A 22,398-nucleotide genomic window follows, 5' to 3' on the forward strand; every position below is an offset into this window, starting at 1 on the left:
CTCACAGGCTGACATATCCAAAAGATAGGTAGATTAATTAGAGTAAAAGCTCGGGTCTCCGGTAGAGGGGGCATAAACAGACAGGAACGCAAGCTTTCTATTTGCAATCAGAGTTTTAACATAGGCTATTCTGCCCTCCGCAGCGCTGCCCTTTTCCAAAATAGAAATCTGTTATTTCCTCCGTGCCATAATCATCCCTCGTTTAGCTGCCCTCAGTGGAATAAGGAATCACTTCATAAAATGTATTGTTTCACTTGGGAACATCATCTCCCTTTAAATGTGATTCCTGAATCAAAACTAGATCAATCTTTTTCCGTCTTAGCAATTCCAAACAGCTCGTACGCTTATGGGGATCATTTAAACCATTAACATTCCAGCTTAGAATATTTGAGTCAGTCGTGACTATCGGATATTACATTCACTGTAAACAAATACTTAACAAATAAAGCATGAGTAAAACATATCACATAATTAAATCGGATTTTGTCAGGAACCCACCCGTCCCAATAACAATAAAACGCCAAAGAAAATCCAGCTCAGGTATGTCTCCCTCCAAGTCAGCAATCCGTGGCAACCACATTGGTCTAAGCACGTTAAGGACACTGATCCCAGCTCTAGAGTTTTGGCAAAAATACTTAAGACAGTAAAACCATCAATTATTAAAAACTAAAAACAACAAACGCACTCTAAATAGCAAGTAATTTAAACAGCGTGTGAAACTCGCAAGCCAATGGGGGCAACAACAGTTATGTAGCACGCTCGAGTTTCTTCCATTTAAGTCCAGACTCATAGTTGGCAAAACAAAACTCAGGTACAGCTACCTCTCAGGTGGCAATTAAACTTGCTTCATATCTGCAGAGGTCGATTGAAGCCGGTAGCAATTTTAACTTTTCTGTTGATTAAAAAATAGAAAGTTTTGAATGCCTGCTTCTCTCATCTCTCTCCGAACTGCAGTAAAGGAGCTCGGTTTCTTGGCAGTAAAAAGGGAAAAGTAAGTGAAGAAGATAAGCGTGGATGAGATCTCCATCACCGTGACGGAGGAGCTTAAAAATGAAGATCCTCGGTTTCTGCCGCTGTACTTGTTTTGCTGTACGTTTTTTTTTTTCAGGGTTATTTTTTGTTTTATTTTATTTTAATAACATAGAGTTACAGGACTGAGTGCTAGTAACATGTCTGAGTATTGGCTCTGGTTCATTGATTTATTAATGTGATTTATTAATTGTTTATTAAATTGCATGATACATTTGATTAATTTCATGTTTGTGTCCTCTTGAAAAGATAAAAAACTGGCTTTGCATGTTTTAGAAAATTACATTGTACAAGCATATATAGTGTGTTTCATGCAGTCAACCATTTCTTTGAAATAAACACTCCTTGAAAGAAAATTGTGTTTTTTTTTTTTTTAGAAGCACTTCATTAAAGCAGTAAAACGAGAATGAGCAGCTATAAAGCCATATACTGAGAGTAGGCCTAGTTAACAGCTGATCCAGAACCAGTTGGGAGGAGTAAGGCAATAAGCAGACCTGATGTATATTTTTTGAATGAAGGAACACAAAAGCCACAAAGATGTGGCCTGATTCCAGTATCATTCTGAATTCAAAAGCTAGATCCATGCTGAGACCGGCCTCTTTTTTGGTTGTGAAGTTTTTTGGTTAGTGAAGATTTTGTAAAGTAATAAAATACTGGTTTTAATTGCACAAAACTCTTTTTAGTGGGAGCAGTTTACACCAAAACTATTAGGTAAAAAATCAGTTTCTTGATTGTTTTTTCCCCCCTGTTTCATGTCAATATTCCCTCTTCAAAAAGTCACGGTGAATAAAGTTTCCCAACATCATGTCCCTTAGGGACAAAGTCTGAATAAAAATTTAACTGCAGTATTATTTAGAGTTTTTAGCTTAAAATAGTACTTTAGGATTTATTTTAATTCTCCACTGACTTTTAAAATATATATATATATATATTTCTTTTTGCTTACCTTTCACCTTCACAAAGCTCCTCTTGGAGACTCATTTCAGAGGTTGTAAAACTATCCTCTGCCATCTTCTCAGGAAGGTAATGAAATCAGTCCTGTCTTGAATGCCACTTGCCTTGCACAGCCATTCAGCTTCATCTGAGGGGAAAATGCAAGGTGGAAAAGTGGGAAATACATAATTTCAAATGACCCTGTTATAAACAGCAGTCTTTGTGTCTAGTTTTATGATTTCTATTTGTTATGTTTTCTAGTTTTCAGTTTCTAGACTTGCATAGAAATGCATAGAAAACCAAGTAACACTCACTTTCCAGTACTGAAAACAGTTTTGACACATGCCTGACTGATGGGCCTACAGTCCCTTAAGTTATGTAAAGTTGCAAGAAAAAGTATGTGAACCCTTTGGGATTATTTGAATTTCTGCAGAAACTAGTTATTAAATGTGTTCTGATCTTCATCTAAAACAATAGACAAACACAATCTGCTTACCTCACAAAAATTATATGTTTGCACACATTTTTATTGAACACATGTTAACATTCACAGTGTAGGGTGTCAAAAATATGTGAACCTTTGGATGTAATAACTGGTTGACCCTCCTTTGTCTTCCTGCAAAATGTCTTAGTAAACTTGGAAATATTTTTTCTGTTGATGACAGCAATTTGTCCAGGCCTTGAGGCAGCAAAGCATTCCAAAACCATGATGTCCTCTGCACCATATTTCACAGTTAGGATGAGGTTTTGATGATGAGGTGCTGTGCCAATTTTCTCCACACATAGTGTTGTGTGTTTCTTGTTTTGCAAACTTTAAACATGCAGCAATGTTTTTTTGGACAGCAGTGGCTTCTTGTTAGCATGTGCCAGAGATTTCTGTAAGTATTCAGCTGCCACGCTAGGATTCTTCCTCACCTCATTGATCATTCTGCACGGTGATCTTGCAGTCATCTTTACAGGACGACCATGCCTTGCAGGAGTAGCAACAGTGCTGAACTTTATTTTGTAGACCATCTGTCTTACCGTGCACACATGAACATCAAGACTTTTAGAGATACTTTTGTAACCCTTTCCAGCTTCATGCAAGTCAACAATTCTTGAAAGTATGTCGTCTGAGAGCTCTTTTGTGGAAGGCATGATTCACATCAAGCAATGCTTCTTAAGAACAGCGAACTCAAAACTGATGTGTTTTTTATAGGGCAGGGCAGTTCCAATCTTATCACATCCTGGCTCCAATTAGCTCTTAAAGTCATTAGCTTTGGGGTTTACATACTTTTCCCCCCTCACTGAATGTCAACATGTTGTGTTCAATAAAACCATGCAAACATATAATTTTTTGTGTGGTGTTAGTTTAAGCAGACTGTGTCTGTCTATTGTTGTGACTTAGATGAAGATCAGAACACATTTAATGACCAATTTATGCAGAAATCTAAGTAATCCCAAAAGGTTAACTTACTCTATATATAATATAAAGGATCCTTTAACTGATGCCACAGAAGAATGTTGAGTACGCCCTCAGATCATATATATTGCACGTTCGTTTGCTCCATATTTCCCACAAGAACCACATTTGGTTCCATAAAGAAAATGGAACCACCAGTTGTGTAAAAAACATTTACCCTTCATTATTACACATTTCTACTATTATTAAATAGTACTTTTTTTTTTTTTTTTTACAGATTTCTATATTTCTTTCCAAATCACACAGATCAAATTGAAAATAAATATTTCATCCTCGAGTCATAAACACTACAGCAAACAAAATATGGACTTTAAGAATACTGAGCAACAAAAAACAAATTATTTAACTTTCAGTGAACTGTCAATAAAATCTACAGAGATAATGAAAGAAAAGATGCTCTAACACTGAAGATCACAAATAAAGTTTGATCTCTGGACCCAATACAGTGCAGTTTTAGAAAAGTCACCTCTACTTTCTTTACACTACCACTTTCCTGAGTTACACATTAATGTTAAAAATGTTCTCAAGATGGAGTCAATCTTGCAAAAATGCCCTTTGTAGGTTCCACTGTAGGTGTGAGTAGAGTTTGAGATTCATGATGTCGCGTGAAGTAGTCCATTGGCTCCATCTGGTTGATTTAGGTGTTACTGCAGGTTGGGATGTACATTTATGGGACATTCCAGGATTTTGGTACATTTCCTGTACCACCACTTAAATTTCAAATGTACATATCCAAAATATCTAAATGACTATTTTTTTGTAAAAAAAAAAATGTGTTATAAGACAAACTGTAAAATATGATGGAAAAAAAGCTCCTTAGATATTATTCAAAGACTGAATACCTTTGGACCACCTCAAGAATGGCTGTTTTCTCTTTTCCCACACATTGACCACCTCTTTTGGCAAATTTAACAATTAAAATAAGCTCTAAATAAATTACTTCCTCTTGTATATTGTTGATATGCATCTCCTTTACTTATGAAAACAACTTCTTTGGTCTACATTGTATTGCATGTTACAGTTTTTATGCTATTAACTTGTGTCCCACAACATGCGCACAACCCTGTTACCATAAGGAATTTTACCTGAAGAAAAAGAGTTAAAAATATTTGTCTACTGGCACAAAGGACATTACATCACAAGGACATTTTCTGCCAAATTTCTTTTTTTTTTTCCAAATATGTTTGTCCAAGTTGTGTGTGTCACTCAGTGAACACAACCCTGTTACTCATATTTTAAGACTAATATTGAGTAGAGTCCAATTTTTCTTTATATACTTATATAACCATGTTTGTCCTTGATCTTGTATACATAGCTACATTTTACAGTTAGCATCTGTTCCTGGGTTAAACCACAACTTAGCCTAGATTTGCAACCCTGTTACTCGCAACACTGTTACTGTAAGTTACCAAATATATTGCATAATCTAATTTAAAAAACTGCTTTTATACCTGAGCTTGACAAATCAAACTTTTTGATAGTCTTTTACCTGTATTTAATAAATATTAACTAAAAATGATCAAATTGAAGATCAATTTTTCAGAAGTGACCACCCCTGAAATGTACCAAAACTCTGAAATGTCCCTTATATTATGTTCTTAATTTTTCCCCACGTAAATTAGGTCTTTTGGAACAATGGTAATATCACAATAAAAAATCTTTATTTCTTTGCCATTGGAAAGAGAGGGATATTTATTATGTTACTGATTTATTGGACAAATCTGGACATTTCATTTTGCAAAGATTTTACAAATGGTCTTTTCCAATAAAATAGAATAAAGCTTTTAATGTTGTAGCTAAACTATCTCTAAATGTTAGTTTTTGTTATGCTGATTCAGCCTCATATGCAATTTTACACCATCTCCAAGTTTAAACCGTTGCTTTATATTAATGGTTGAGACTTTAGAAGTGAAAACAGTTTTTATAAACTTATTAGGGAAGTATTCTACAACAAAAGAAAAGAAATAGGCTATGGGGAAAATCATATTGGAATTCTATTTTACAGAGATCTCTTGGAGGAAAGCTAGGTCATTCCATTAAGTTTTGTATTAATAATTTGATATTATTTAAAAATCCTGTATAATGTGTACCCATGTTTTTTTAATCTTGCTAATTGTTTAGATATAGATCAGGCGTGGGTTTCCTGAAAACAATCAGTCTTAGCAAATAACGAGTGAGAAAAGGACAGGCCAATTCTACAAGTGTTTCCCAAAGAGCTTAAACACTATATATATATATATATATATAGGGACAGTGAAACTGGAACACCTGTTATTTGTCATGGCTAAATTGGAGCAGCCTGGTGGCCAATCTTCATTAATTGCACATTGCACCAGTAAGAGCAGAGTGTGAAGGTTTATTTAGCAGGGTAAGAGCACAAGTTTTGCTCAAAATATTGCAATGCACACAACATTATGGGTGACATACCAGAGTTCAAAAGAGGACAAATTGTTGGTGCACGTCTGGTGCATCTGTGACCAAGACAGCAAGTCTTTGTGATGTATCAAGAGCCACGGTATCCAGGGTAATGTCAGCATAACACCAAGAAGGACGAACCACATCCAACAGGATTAACTGTGGACGCAAGAGGAAGCTGTCTGAAAGGGATGTTCGGGTGCTAACCCGGATTGTATCCAAAAAACATAAAACCACTGCCCAAATCACAGCAGAATTCAATGTGCACCTCAACTCTCCTGTTTCCACCAGAACTGTCCGACGGGACAATAGTTTCATTTTTCAACCCATGTATATACCCAGTGTGTTTCTCTTGTGTACACATGTAGCACCTCTACACTTGCTGTGAGGTTCATTTTCAGAAGAGTGATTTATTTTTGTGTTGGCTGTCAGTGTGCTTAAAAGTACTGATAGTGGTTGTGAAATTGAGGTGTTTTTTATTTCTTTTCTTTTTTGGGTCAGTGTTAGTATTTCTGCCCTTTTGGGATTCTTTTTTCTGTGTTACCATAATAATTGTTGCTATTATCTAACTGAGAGTGCATTAAATACTGTGAGCTGTATGTTTTGCTGCTTGTTGGATAAAATAAAATCTTGTTGTTAAGTAGCCTTATTACTCGTTTATTTGGAAAAACCTCCTAGTGATCCCTTACCATTACCCTTCCTGGTAACATTTATCATAACATTTATCATATAACCCTATCCTAACCTAACCTAACCTAACCTAACTTAACCTAAGGCTTATACAAAATTACTTTCACTTTGTCTGGCCACATGTTACAGACAGGAAAAAGATTAGCATTGCGCAAAGACTGTTACTTAATGTTCTAAAATGTACAGCTTATACAGCACATGTACATGCATCAGTGGACAGTAAATGTTTTATAGCATTTCACCTACAAAGCATTCTAGACCACCCAGTAATCAAAACCTCTCAGTTTTTTTTTTTTTGCAATGAAAATTAAACTCTAGATTCCACAGGACATTTTCTGTAGGAGCCATATGTTCACTAGTAAATTAAATAAAAATGATCAGGTGTAATTGTGTCAATCTTCATTCCTTTCTAATAGCCCATGATTTTTACAGGGACCGGTGTAAAGAGGACCAGATGTTCTCACTACTAAGTGAACTGTCACAATTCTTGGGAAGCTATTATATGTTTTTAAATACAGCTTAAATCATAGTAATTCTTGTCCGAACGTGTCTAAGTCCAGGGTCTTAGTCTTAATTAGATGGGTCAGACCCTGCTGCCCACAGCAGTATTAAATCGTTTCACGCCTAGTGATCTTTCCACGCCATCCGTGATTTTATAACGATATGCTGTCTATGCTGCATTGTCTAAAGTGAAAAAAGTTTGCAAGAGTGGTCCAGAACCTCTCAGTATTGATCTGTGGGCTATAAAAATAAAAACAATAAAATATAAAAAAGCAGAACATCGTGGTTCCACCAGAAAGCAACTGTAATAAATCGATTCTCTGCCACTTCCTTATCGGTTGGGAGGGTATTTATGAGATGTAATCGTTCTTTCATAAGTTAACATTTTATATGAAACAATTCATAAACACTCTGATTGTAAACGAGATCTTTATTCTTACCGTTCTTCTGCTGGTTCTGCTCCACGACACGCTGTTCTGTTTAACCTCGTTGTAAAATAACGTCTCTGAGAGAAAAGTATAACGGATCATGCGCAGCAGTTCTGTGCTTCGCATTTTACTTTCTCTTCCTCCACGCCCGCGTCAGATTGTAGAAGCTTGTCTGAAGCTTTCCGTGTCTGAGTTTCATAAGTCAATTTTTAATTAATTACCCTATTGCATGTAAGCCTGCATTTTTTATTTCACAATTTCAGCAGTGACTTCCTTCCTGATACTTATTAATTGCATAGTTAAGAACCCAGTTCATAAAATCTGTTTCGTCAGATTTTTGTTTTATTTTCCCTATTTTATCCCTCAAAAGTAATTTCCTTAAAAGCTCTGTCGGTTTACTGCTCACGACTGAACCACTTGAAGTCATTTACCAGACATAGACGTTTTTAAATGTCAACAAAAACTGAAAAAAAAAAAAAAAAATTGTACATTTTGTATTTCAGGGTTTTATCATAGATGGCATATATTATTTTGAATGCTAAACAGTATCTTTTTTTTCTTTTTCTTTTAGAATGTTCACAGATACTGTGTATGTGTGTAGTAAATACACAATACAGTCAGTAATGCTTTTAACCTTTTCCACATAAAATAAATCCAAAATTGTTCTTACTAAACATGCACTTCTTGTCCTGTCAGTTGGTTCAATGTTATGGCTAAATAAAATGTATGGCTGTTATCAAAATAGTTTCTTGGCTGATAGGCATACTGTTTAGTCTCTCACAGTTAACTAATTATGATGATGAGAATAAGTTGCTACTGCTTAACAACAGTAGGATTATCTTTTCTTACTGTCCAAAAAGTTGTTTCTTTAAGATTAATTTCTGATATCTGCTATCAGAGGTCCATTTTTTGACATGTCAGTGTACAGTAAGATACGTTTCCACAAATGTAAATAATATGAAACACACCATTTAAATGTGTTCGTCTTTCCCACATGAATAAAATTAATATTTGACAGGCACACCTTCTCCAGTTTCTCACCTCAGCTACACAAACTGCTGTACAAAGTTCAGTATTCCTCATGGACACTTTATGGTGAAGATTTTAAACTTGTATTGCAGGTAAATAATTAAGATCTACCCTTTCTGCTAGTCTCCTAGATCAGTGTCACTTTCAAAGGCTTTTATGTGTTCAGACCAAGGAATATAAACATGTTAATCCATTCAGTTTTCATAACAGTTAAACCAATCTCTGTGTATTGAAGTCACACTAATGATCTTCCCTAAAAAAGAGTGTGTAATTGAGTTTGAACTCTATGCTTTTTTTGTAGTTTTTGGTCTCTTTTCAACAAAGATAAAGGAACATAACAAGACATACATACTCATTTTTATTTCAGTAACCCTCATTCTAAGGAACAGCAATAATGATCCTATATATATATATATATATATATATATATATATATATATATATATATATATATATATATATATATATATATATATATATATATATATATATTCTATATTTTTACTCCAGATCACTTCACATCATGGACTCAGCTGCGGTCATATTTTAATATTTTTAGTGTTCGAAGCCTCTATTGTTAGTAATGCATCCAATTTACCAAACAATACAGTATGTGTGCAATATTAATACAATATATACTAGTAGTAGTAATAGTAATTTACTAGTAATTTTTTTATCTACCTGATATTTCACATTACTTTAGCCGAGCAAGAAAAGGTTTTCAAACATGGGTCGGTTTGACCTGCAATATAAATGAATGTTTATTGGGTTTGGAGTAAATTTTCACTAGTAGTTCTTTGTTCACTGGAGCTTTATTTGGAATGGTGAAAAAAGAAAACTGTGCCACCTTTTTTTAAAACACCCTTTATTTGTTTCTTCAGCATTAACAAAAAATTCAAAAAGACATTTTAGACATATTTGACATAAAAAGTTTTCTGTAAGAGAGCTTTCAGAGCTTTAGGCATTCCGTCTACCACTACTGTACCCAACTCTGATTAAGTATGTTTCTATAGAATGGAGAGCTTTACAACAAACAGTCTCTGAATGACTATGTTCACATTTGAACATTTAGTTAGTTTGCACTTTACGTAAGGACATACTTGTGTCTGTCTACTGGGGGAGGGAGGGCAGTGTTGCCTGCAGCCTTTCATTTAGAGACACACCCTCGAGGTCCAATTTCTCAACAGCATACCTTAGACTTTATCAACACTACAGCCCTTACTCCTGTTACTCACCCTTATTTATCCTCAGTACCATGAAACAGGATACAGTAACTGTTTACAACAATTCTAGCAATTCTATTTAGGGACAGTTCTTTTTGGTAGTTGGTGCCTGGTTTATTTCTTTTTTAATACCACAGTTCTCCCTCAATTGTGATCCAGGGACTTTTTTTTATCTGAAAGAACATGCAAATCTGGTCTTTTCAAGTCAGATCTGATGACAATTTAATTCATGGTACTGGATTGGACTGGATTTAATTTGCATTACATTTTAATGGAAGCCATAGTTACATAACATTACATTGTTAAATACATTTCATTTGGGAATTAGCTTTAGCGACTGATTTTAATGTCCACGTTTGTTGCAAATTCCTTCATTAACTTACCTAAACAAATGTAAACCAGTAATTAACAAAGTTTGGGTCCAATTAAACTGAACAATGAAGATATATGTGAACACATGTGAATAAATACATTACAATGAGTGCCAATAGAACTGGTTTATTCACCATAACCACAAATAACACAAAGCGTTCTGATTTAATATGGGCTATGATCTAAAAATATAAATAATAACTAAAATATATACATCAAATAACATGTTCTAAAACATAAAATATACAATAAAACATCTAAAGCAGTAAACATTCTCAAAGAAACAGCTGTCTGTCTGAAAACTTGTTAGTCTATACAAAAAAGAAGAGACAATGGTAATACAATCTCAATAAAGTTTAAAGAGGTGTCAGAACAAAGATAATTCATATATATAAGCCCTGAAGCCTTACATCTGTATCTAAGATATAAGGTATTAATAACTAAAGTAAAACAAATAATGTACTACTGTTTTTGGCGCAAATGTAATTAATGGATATTTAATTTACAATGTAGTTATGATATAAATGTACACTATATGGCCAACAGTATTAGGACACACCTATTACAGGTAGGTAATCATTAAATTCAGTTGGTTCGTTCAGTTCCATTAAAACAGTAAATTCAAGCACCTTTCCATGCAGTGTGCCTTTACTAACATTAGGTGAATAATGTGAAGTTGTAAACTGAACTCCTGGTACTGTGATAGGATGGCACTGCTACAACAAATTAGTTGGTGAAATTTCTTATCTCTTTCTTATGTTCCGCCATCAGCTGTGAGCAGAGATGTATAGTAGTAATGAATTAGAACTAACGTTACTTCACCACTGTAGTTAAATACTAAAATGTTATATCTTTATCTACTGCAGTATTTTTTTCCTACTTCCACTTTTGTTTCACTACATATTAAACTTGATAAGATAAATACTTTTACTCTGTAACATTTTTATGTACTGTATTTTCCGCACTATAAGGCACACTTAAAATCCTATAATTTTTTTCCAGTGTGCCTTTTAATCGGGTGCACCATATGTATGAATTTTACCTGTCAAGTAAAAGTAGCAGTAAAGCCACTCCACTGAAGTGCAGCGTTATACAGGAGTTTCAATTTAGTTCTCCAGCACCGAGACTGGAGCCGCATTAGCATTAGCCGCTAAGCACTAGCTCTTTCGCCATTCAGAGGTCAGCTCTCTGCTAACCCCGGCTGGAACTGCTGGAGTTGCATTAGCATTAGCCGCTAACCGCACAGTAGTCTGCATGTTTACCGTGAAAAATAAGTTGTAAATAAGAAGGTGTTCTTAATGACTTGGCTGGTTAAATAAAGAATAAAAAAAATAAATAAAAAAAATAAAACAAGCTACGTGGGACAAAACGCTAGCTAATATCGCCCTGTCCTACCAGAACACTCAAGGTTCCTCAGCGTAGTGCTTTCGGGCGGCCTTAGCCGCTAACTGTGGCTAGTACTAACAGTAAGCTGCTGATGCTAATGTTAGTACACCCAGCCTTAGTAGAAATATGGAAATTTAAGCTTACTGTAAATAAACGGAAGAATGACAGTTTTGTTTACTTAGTTTAGCTTAGCTTTACAGGTCTCACCACTCAGCATCTAGATCTGCTAAATTAGAAGGAAAACATGGTGACACCCCTGTTTCTTACTAGGGTCGCATAACGCGCCTTATAATCCAGTGCGTTTTATGTATAAATATAGAACAAAAAATTTATTCATAGTGCACCTTATAATCCAGGGCAAAAATAACTGCATTGTTACTCGTTACAATTATATAAATATTACGAATCATTCCAAATCCACATCATCAGTGCCAAAGAGACAGATGGCACTGTCACCAGATTTCTGATAGATAACAAAGAGTTAAGTTCAGTTAAGGTGCTCTAATTACTTGTTTTACATACAAAACTCTTGTATTACCCTTTGACAGCTTTAGCTTTAGACCATCTTGTGCCTTTTTATGCAGAATTGGTTAAATGTTTTAACGGCTTGCTGTCAGTTGTGGCTAGCCTCTTTTTAAGGAAGTTTATTTAGAGAACTACTTAAAGACTGTACATGTACTCTATCTTCTATATTACTGTGCTTTTACTGCTGCTAAAGTCAAAGGAATTCTGTGTTTTAATTGTGTGGCATAGTAATAACTATGTAACACAATAAACAGTATTTTTACTTTCAGTACTTGAGTGGAAAAGTTTAAAAGAAACTACTTGCAATACTAGTAAAAACATCTTGAATACTTAAGCACTTCTACTTCTACTACTTCCACTATATGTAGATCTTAAATAACACTTCAGCTTCTACTTGTCACTTTTTTTGATAAAGAACTTTACTTACACCTGTAAGAGATATCATTGGAAGCGGAAAGGTTTAGGAACCACAGCAACAAAATGACAGACCACTTGCTGTTAGAGCTGCCGATGGGGTACCAACTACATATTAATGCCTATAGTGTAAAATGGGATGTCATAATATATTACAGTACAGCTAGCTGGCTATCAAGTTACATCTCATCAGTAATGGAGAAGTACGAACAAAAATGCTCTTAGCAGGTTCCACTCTTGTTGAGGGCGGAGTCAGATGTGCAGGTGTTGCTCTGAGTGTGGGAGGAGTCAGAGGTGTAGGTGGTGCTCTGAGTGTGGATGGAGTCTGAAGTGCTACTCTTCTTAGAAAACTTCAGAGGTTTGAAGGAAACCTTCATCTGCTTTGCAGATCGTTCGCTACGACACTTCAGCGTGTTCTTCACATGCTCTCTGAACTCATCCGAGATAAAATAATACACAAACGGGTCCAGACAGCTGTTCAGACTGCCTAAACACAGAGTGATGATGTAGATTTTGTAGCCATTGTTCAGAATTGTTGCAGACACTCGAGCGTAGTGAACCATCAGCATGATGTTACTGGGAGTGAAACACACCAGGAACATCACCAGCACAATGACCATGAGGATAATCGCCTTCTTCTTATTACTATTGCTGCTGCTTGAATCAGTTGCAGACTTCCTGAGGGAGCGAAACGTCAGCAGATATGCTACTATACACACCAAACAGGGAACTACATATCCCACAATGCCCATGGTCAGGAAGTATCCAACAGGGAAGCTTAACTGACTGGGGCGTATAACATCATGGCAGGTGGTGATGTTGAGGTTCTCGACTTTAACAGTCTGATCATACAGGTAGAGAGGGATGGTCATGATCCACACCACAATCCACACACACACAGAAACACACACTGTTAACCGTTTGTCCATTTTTTGAGAGAATGGATGTGCAACTGCCCAGTAGCGCTGAACACTGATGCACGCTATGAAGATAGTGGAGCAGTACATGTTCCCATAAAAAAACGCCATTAGAACTTTACACAGCGGTTCCCCAAAGATCCAGTTGTTGTTGTTGAAGTGGTAGTGGATCTTCAGTGGGAGCCAAATGATGAAAAGCAGGTCAGCCAGTGCGAGGTTGGCCAGTAAGATGGACGCAGGATGTTTCTTTTTCATCCTAAAGAGAAACACCCATATGGCCATGGTGTTGGTGGGTAACCCGACAACGTAGACAATTATGTAGACAAGTGGGAGGAAGACAGTGGTGAGGTCGCATCTCAGAGCAGTAACGGAATTGTCGGTCACGTTCACACCCTGTTTATTTTCACCCACTACGTTAAATCCAAAAAACAGCTCTGGAGCAGAGAGGGAAAGACAACAAGGTTTTAGACAGCAGGCTAAATACAATGACTTTCATTCAAAATGACTTTAGATAAAAAAAACAACATTAAAGGAACTACGAGTACTTAATGGGATTGAGTTTAATCACAACAATATTCTGTGATTTACTGCAATTAATCACACTTGTTCTTAACCCTTGTGTGGTGTTCATATTTTTGTTACTTGTTTACTTTGTTACTTGTATTTAATTCAGCAAAATTAAGCAATTTTACATTAAAATGCTTTACACCTGCTTGCTTCACCTAAATTGCAAACAATATAAACAGCTTACATGGTTAATATTTGCCCTTTACCTTTCTTATGTTACATTACTTTCAAAAAGTGGGGGGGGGTTGTACAGTGTGTGTTTATCGAAAATGTGTTTTGATATATGTTTTTCTAGTAAGAGCAAGTAAGTAAAAAACATCTGAGCTTTCAATGGATGTTTGTGTAAAAATAGTTTATTCAAAGTCCATTATTTACAACTTATTGTAAATATGGTAGATATATAGACAATAATTTATATTTGCAGTAATATTTAATGGGTATGCACTTATCTACCAATCAAAAGCACATTACGATACTGTATGTATATTACTGATGTTTATTAATTAAACTTGGATACACTTACATATATGTAAACAAAATAATAATATGCACACATATTTTGAACTACATACCAAGTCCTATATGTATATGGAGATATATATATATATACATATATATATATATATATATGTATATATATATATATATATATATATATATATATATATATATATATTTATAGTCATGCATCAGATTTCTCTGTGTTGTTCATGTTTTGCTGTTAACTCACTAAGTAGTGCACCTGAAAAGTCCATGAAATAATCTACTACCTCCAAAATATGTCATTTTACTTTTGGCATGTGGGACATATAACATTACACATATAGTTACTGTTTACCAGACAGTGATCAGGTCTTCAAAAGATTAGAATTAATCACTGACATGAAACTTCCCCATAGAGCATAGTTTATTGACATGTGTAGGACACTATGTATGACACAAATAAAAGAAATATAGTCATAAATATTGAAAAAGGCAAAGATCTTTGTTGAAAAACAAGTTGCCAACATCCCAAAAAGCTCTGAAATAAAGAATCATGGATATGAAAAGAGCTTTGTGGGCATGAGGATCTTCAGTCAGAACTGTAGTGTTGACTTTGGCTTAGTTTTTGAGCTGGCGGAAGAACACAAAATAAATTGCCTAACAGATAAGGTGACTTACCATCAGTCGATACTCTGGCTCTGGAATCCATTAGACTCAAAGTTCAGAGTAGATAGAGAAGTCTAGTAGATTGAGATGTTTCTTATAGCTGCTGACTTTCCATCTGCTTCTGAACTGAACAGGTAGATTCAAGCTGATATTTATGGGATTTCCTGTTTCTGAAGCTTCTTTGTCCTTGGGTTATGGCTTGATTACTCACTGGAGTACACACACATTCACACACACACACACACACACACATGCTGTGTGAGTTATTCTATAAACCTGTTGAGACATGATTATACAGCAGGACAAAAATGCTGCATTCAAGAGCTCCTCAGATTGTCTTGCTTGTAAACTTCAGCAGCGCTGCTTCTAAATATTGTCAGTCAGTCAATGAGGGCTTTAGTGTAAGTCAATGTGCATTACACAGAGGTGGAAAGTAATGAATTACATTTACTCACATTACTGTAATTGAGTAGATTTTATTAGTAATTTGTAATTTTTAAAGTAGTTTTTAAAATATGTAATTTTACTTTTACTCTAGTACATTTTGACACAAGTAATTTACTTTACGACACTGAAAAACTCCCCGTTACTGAGTAAAAAATAAATTGCTGGGGAAAAAAATTGTCTGAATTAAAAATAATAATAATTGGCATGGATGCGCAGGTGCACGGATGCTCGTGCATAGAATAACGAGGCAATAACGTCCTCATGCAATACAAAATGTGCCCTGCCGGACAGAGCTCTTAGCATTCAAAACTTCCACATCAAACCTGTGAAAGCATGTGGTGATGAGTATTTATTTTTTAAAAAAACATGTAAATAGCAGTTAAAACACAGCAATGGCAAGTTAAAAAATAATAATGAACTGTAAAACTATAAAAAAAATACGGTTTATAGACACATATATTACCTTAATCTTTTAACAGTAAATAAAAAAATGGATCATAGAAATGTATGCGACTTATGTTTTATGGGGTGGTCTAAACAAATACTGCCTGAAGGGCCAAATTATTATGTGGAAAAATAGTTCATTAAAAACTATTTAATTTATGATTTGAATTTATTGTTTGTTTTTTATAACAAATAATTAAAAAATAACAATGTAACTTTTACTCAAAGAAAATTTTAAATTGAGTACTTTTTTACTTTTACTCGATTTTTAGATGGGTACTTTTACTAGAGTAGAATTTAAGCAAAGTAAAGGTACTTTTTCCACCTCTGGCATTACAACTACAATTTACTAAAATACACTAGATAATGAAAGGAATCAATTCAAAATAAAAATCACCCTGTTGTAAAATCCTATTAACACAACATCATTTGTTAAATGAACTTCCACAGAATTGATTTTAACACTTTTCTGAGGTTTTATTCAGCTCCACACTCTTTGGACCTAAGTCAATAGATTTAAAATAGTTAAACATACAACACCTTGCCAGTGTTCCTTCTTACTTTCTTAACAGTTTTGTTTATTTAACAACTCACACATGGTGTGAAAATAGACTGGGTGACGGGGTGTAAGGTATCAATGAGCATCACAATGCACCTTGCACAGGGTGTAAAATAGGGTCCATTAGTAAATATCTTTTGCGTGCTTGGAGCCCCGCAACTTGATTTTTTGCATCCTCACAATACCAAAGACACAATGAAACACCGTAAATCAAGCTGCGCTGTGCACAATTGACGGCTCGCCTATTGATTACTAAAAGGGCCCAAGGTGTTGATTTGATAATAACTAAATAATACTAGACTCAAGAGAGTGTCGAAGATGTTTTAGTCAACACAGTGACAAAAAAAGCTACTTTTTATGACTAATATTTGTGTTTATTCTAATATTACTTTTTATGAGTTAATTAATCTTTAAACAGTACTAAATATTTGTTAACTGATATGTAAAGGTAACCTCTGGGTTGGAGTGGGTTGCTGATGAACTTGGATAGCAAGATCCATGTCACTGAAGAAGTTTAAAATATTTTGGAGACCAGTCTCTTAAAAAAACAGTGTTGAGAAATTGTCAGAAGATGTCTCAACATGCTCAGTGACAGCCCTTTCTTTTTTGCTGGTTATTTGGGGACTTTATGTTGCTTGGGGTGAAGGTTTGTGTTTATTTAGATAAATGGATCTTGAGTTGTGGTGGTCCTACAACTTGTTTGTTCACTCTCTTGATGTTGGGTTAGAGGGATGTTAAGGGTCCCAAATGGTAAGTTACCATTTAATTTCATTAGATAATTACTGCTTGTTGGGCGGTCTTTCACGCTTCCTCCTATTTTAAATAAAGTTTACTCAATGGAACTATAACCTGGTTTTGTTGCTTTGCTTAATTTACACCTGGTGATGCTGAAATTCAGTACAGTTAAGTCTAAAAGTGAAATTAAAATAGGAGGCAATAAAAGCTTGATTTAAATAAGAAACCATTGAAGTCTTGATTCAGCTTTATTGCTTTTGATAAACTGAAAGTAAGTTAAACAGCCAATTAAAGAGGACCAATTAAAAGATTAAAATAGCACTAAAAATATACACTATATAATTATATTCTAATGTTATGGCACACATTTAATCTATACTAAACCAAATATTATTTAAGAAATTGTATCCTGTATATACAGATATGGTAATAAAAGAACAGCAATAGAGCAGGGCAGGGTGGTCGTTTCCCATATAGGTAAATCTAAAAGCTGTCAACTGTTTTGATTGAACTCAACATTTGCTTTACATAACAATTAGGGGTGTCACGATTCTCTAAATCCTCGATTCGATTTCATTTTCGATTTGAGGGTCACGATTCGATTCGAGATTTTCTTGTTTTTTTTTTTCTTGTTATTATTTTATGCCTCATAAAATTTAAATAATATATTTATTATTATTATTATTATAAATATTATAAATATTATTATTATTATTTATTAAGATATATATGGTAATGCCATCTAGTGACTTTTTTTGGTAGCAACAGTGTGCACTATTAAAACAAGCAGTTTATCAGAGCTGTGTGTGGATGGCTGGTGAAACTGCTCACTTACATGAAGCTGCAGTTCTTCATCAAACCACTAGTCGGAGCTGCAGCAGCACAAGCCCCGCTCTCTTCACTCAGTCACTACTTCAGTACAGCCCAGCCACGGGCTACAGAGCTCAGCCAGTCCGTTTTTACTGTTTCTGTAAACAAATAAAGGTTTTAACCCCACTAACCGGATAATACAGCTCACTACAGTTCATCTTTCAGCCCAAGCAGCTAACAGCAGCACGTTAGAACAGCCGACACGGAGTCACTGCTCGGATTACATTATAAACAGGTCAGTTAGCGCGCTGCTAACCTCAGGATGTTTATAACTACGGAGTTTAGTGGACACACCACGGCCGCCAGGTAAGTCTTTTAAAGGCTACTGAAGACTATTAAAGGCTATTAGAGGTTATTGAAAGCGTTATTGGGGGGCAGAAATCAGTACAGGCTGGTTAGATAAGTGATGTGGTGAAACTGTGACTAGCGCTGTCACAGTGATGTTTATTAACGTCATTAAAACAGATTTTGTCAGGTATTGTCTTATAAATATTTACACATAACTTATATCTCTCCTGAAAAGCTTTTATTTTAGTCAGAAACACGCTTGTGTTTACTTTATCTGAGAGAAAGATGTTTTTTTAATTCAATGGAAAGCAACAGGTGTAGTCAATTATAAGTTTAAGATTTTTAATCCACCTCACTGTGATCTATAGTCAGTGTTCTCAAGTCACACTGACACACGCATTTCAGCGAGTTCACACGCTCTCACCTGCGCGCACCCACCCCTCCGTTAGATACAGATACAAAACCTGCGCGCCCAACCCCCGCCCCCCCTCCCCCGTTGGACAGATAAAAAACAGTGATCACACTCCCGCCGACACTCAAAACTTGAGAGCCCTGTCTATATTTCTATAAATCCGTTTTCAGTTTCTCCTCCGTGGTTGAAAGGCAGCTGTCTCTCACACAGCAGAACTGAGGGCGGGGCTGCGCTCATGCAGCGGCTCTCTATTTAAATGAATAGGATGCGCTGTGTTGGTGCTGCGCCATTTGCGTAGCGCGCTGCGCTATTTGCGTAGCGCGCGCGGGAGGGATCGTCGATCCTCTTTTTGACTTCGATACTCGAGACCATGACCTCATTTCGATTCGATTTCGATAAAATATCGAGATCGTGACACCCCTAATAACAATGGAGGGAAGTTGGACCTCTATGAGGAAATGGCTAGTTTTTTTCACCACCAACTGCACAGCCTATCATTCAGAACGAGTGGAGCTACTATATTACTAATTGCTCTGCAATAAATTAGTATTATGATAAAGATAATGTGTATTATGTTGTATACATTGCATTGCTCAAGTAAAGTTATAAATTTTAACTTTAAGGTTGGTCTTATCAAGCTGAGGCAACCTTGCTCTAAATCGACCACAGCATAGAACATACAGTATGATCAAGTGATCATGGGGTTAAACCACTATTGTACTATTGTTCCTTGCATACTATACAGATGAATGTGCTTTGCATAGGTGGTGTACTGATGTGTCACACTGTTCAGAATAGTGGAATAAATCTTTAAAGATGAATTAATCAGTTATTTCCAAATCTTCAACATAGTTTACTGATTAAAATGCAAACAGTCATTCAGAGATGGTGTTTGATGTAAATTCTAGAGAAACCCCTGGATTTCTTTACAGTGAATGAAATACATTTTATTTACTGTACAATATTTAAAGTCAAGCCGTGCATATCTACTGATTGTTGTATGAAATGATTATGGTAAAATAGTGGCAAATTGTGGCAAAATGTACTGTAAAAGGTGGAACAGAGCAGACGTAGATTTGAAGAATTAGAGCAGAGATCTTCAAACTGTGGGGCACACTCGCCTATTGGGGCACAATTTAATGTAATTTTACTATATTATATTTAAATACTGCTTGGCATCAGCAATAATATGCTTCTTTAAGCCGTTTGGATGGCTCCCTTGTTGTGACGTCACAATAAGGAGGGGCCCCACCCACTAGATCAGTTGAAGATCTGCCATTTCTTTCTGTTGGTTGAGAATATCAGACAGTACACAGCCAAATTAGCCAGTAGACTTTGTTTGATGGAAGGATCTGTACCTACTGTTCGTGCTAAGTCAGCAGACGAGGGAGATATAAGTACTATAAGCATGAACTAGCTTTAGCACAAGCTAAGACTAACGTGTGGTAAACGCTCAGCATATACATGGCTTGGCACAAGCTAAGACTAACATGTGGTAAACGCTCAGCATATACATGGCTTGGCAGCTTCATCTTATTTGCATTAAAGTGACAGAGCCATTAAACCACTCATTCTGAAAGGGACTCAAACTGTCAAGATTAGAGCTGGTGGTGGTTTGTGTCAGTCATTTGCTTGCTGTTACACCCTTCAACACTGTTGCCAAGCACTTAACCACTACATAAAACTCCATGAACATGTTTTGTATAGCCCATAGAGCAATTCTAACTTGTGTAAAAAGAGGTAATATTGAACTTGAGAAAGAGAAACGGGCAAGATATATATATTTTTTTATTTAAATAGAATATAATTTAGGTTATTTATGTCTTCATCACCATTACTCCACTGGTCTGCTGATCTCGGTTAGAGAGGCCTAAAAAGGTAATTAAAGATTAAAGGTCTAAAAAAACAAGGATGAAAAGTCATAACTGAAAGAGAGCAGGAATGATATGATATGATGTTTTTACAATGTCTAATTGAAAAAGATTTATATAAACACACATTATGTTTTGGTTAAATTAACAAAAAAAATATTTTTAGTTTATTTTATATTTAATGATAAGTTTAATGTCACTTATGTATAAAAACATTTTTACAAAGATCAGAGTTTCAGTTACAACAATCTCTTTGAAACACACACCCAATACAAGTAACCCCCCCCCCACCACCCCCCAAAAAAAAACATTTTAATTTGTTAACTTATACATTTTTGAACCTCAACTCTTAACAACCCTCAACACATAAACATTATAATTTGTTGACTAAAAACATATTTAAAACATATTTTAATGTTAAAAGAACGCTATTTGTCTAGCTAGGTAGATACTTTACTTCATTCATTCCTCACAGTTGGCCCAACAATGCGTGCTGGCCTTTTAACTTTTTAAGACAGCTAGTTACCTCACACTCTATCACAGGTCCTATTTAACCTGGTTTGGTAATAATAAAATATAAAGTTACACAATAAAACCCAATAAATTGTCATTTTTCCCTTCACAGTTGCACAAAAGAGTGGTTTCTTAGAGGTAGGCTTATCTGGACCTAGCCTCGTCCAGGTAGCTAACCTAGCTAGTCTTAACCTAGTTTAGTTACCTCAGGCTCAGAATCCGCCACTGGTTCTATTTAACCTAGTTTCTAAATAATTAATAAAATACAGTTAGCTAAAGTTGCAGCATAAAACCCAGGTAATTCCTTTTTCCTGACACAAAGTGGTGGTTTATCAGACTTTGTCCATATCTGGTCTTAGCCTTATCCAGCTAACCTAGCTAGCTAAGCTAAGCTAACTATATAGCTATCGTTAACCTAGTTCAGTTACTACCTTGGACTCAGAATTCACCAAGCAGTGGTTTATCTTACTTCAGGTAAACAAAACGGAGCCTGCTGTCTTTATTACTCCGACTTTATTTATTAATATCTATTCCTACCTTTCATGAATATATCTCTGGTCCTGAAGATCTTCTATGTTGCATGTTTTGGGTGCTTCCTTTTTTCCTAAAAACCTGATTCAAATTATCAGCTTGTTATCAATAGTCCAAATAGAAACGTATGACTTCCAAGCCTCTAAAAATGAGGATTAAACTCATGAAACATATGTAGAAAAGTAAAAGTGGAAGTAGGAGAAAAAAAAGAATACTCCAGTAAAGTACAGATAAGTTACAGCATTTTAGTGCTTAAGTACAGTAGTGAAGCAGTTAAATTACGTTACTATACATCTCTGAAACATATCACATTCACATCCGCAGAGAGATAAGCTTTCCGTCTGTCTGCAGGCTTTCCCAAAATCCAAACAACAGAGCAGAGCAACACTGCTGTCACCTGATAAACAACGACTCAGTATTTCCCATTCTGTAACATGATGCCCGATTTTAAGCATGTGGTATGGGAATTAAAGCCACCAGAGGGCACCAAATCTTTAGTTATGGTCATGGATTTAAAATAATCTGAAGTATCCAGTCCTCAATCTAATGCAGATTATAAACAGATAGAGGGTTGTCTAGTTTGCAAAACTGTAAATCATGATGTGAAGCAAGCCTCTATAAAGCACACAATTAGTAAAAAAAAAGTTGCATATCCAACTGGTCAGTGCAACATTATTACTTCACCATC

General features: G+C 35.4%; 2 protein-coding genes across 2 annotated transcripts in view; both read right to left on the reverse strand.

The window, feature by feature from the left end:
* The window catches only part of LOC103035323 (uncharacterized), a 48,872-nt gene extending 41,310 nt beyond the window's left edge, over positions 1–7,562 (reverse strand). Inside the window, exons 1-2 of the mRNA XM_022676206.2 lie at positions 7,471–7,562; positions 1,976–2,110 (exon numbers count right to left, since the gene is read on the reverse strand). Coding sequence (XP_022531927.2) covers positions 1,976–2,040 — 65 coding nt within the window. The 5' untranslated portion in view covers positions 2,041–2,110; positions 7,471–7,562. The remainder of the gene's footprint in view (positions 1–1,975; positions 2,111–7,470) is intronic.
* A 1,793-nt stretch (positions 7,563–9,355) lies between these two features.
* LOC103036257 (proteinase-activated receptor 2) lies at positions 9,356–21,856 on the reverse strand. Its single transcript, XM_007246997.4, has 3 exons — positions 21,717–21,856; positions 15,053–15,250; positions 9,356–13,758 (listed from the first exon to the last, which is right to left on the reverse strand). The coding sequence occupies exons 2-3, from the start codon at positions 15,081–15,083 to the stop codon at positions 12,629–12,631; spliced, it is 1,161 nt and encodes a 386-aa protein (XP_007247059.3). The 5' UTR covers positions 15,084–15,250; positions 21,717–21,856; the 3' UTR covers positions 9,356–12,628.
* Between the last annotated feature and the right edge of the window lie 542 nt (positions 21,857–22,398).

Source organism: Astyanax mexicanus, chromosome 17, assembly GCF_023375975.1.
Source record: "Astyanax mexicanus isolate ESR-SI-001 chromosome 17, AstMex3_surface, whole genome shotgun sequence".
Lineage (NCBI taxonomy): Eukaryota > Metazoa > Chordata > Actinopteri > Characiformes > Acestrorhamphidae > Astyanax > Astyanax mexicanus.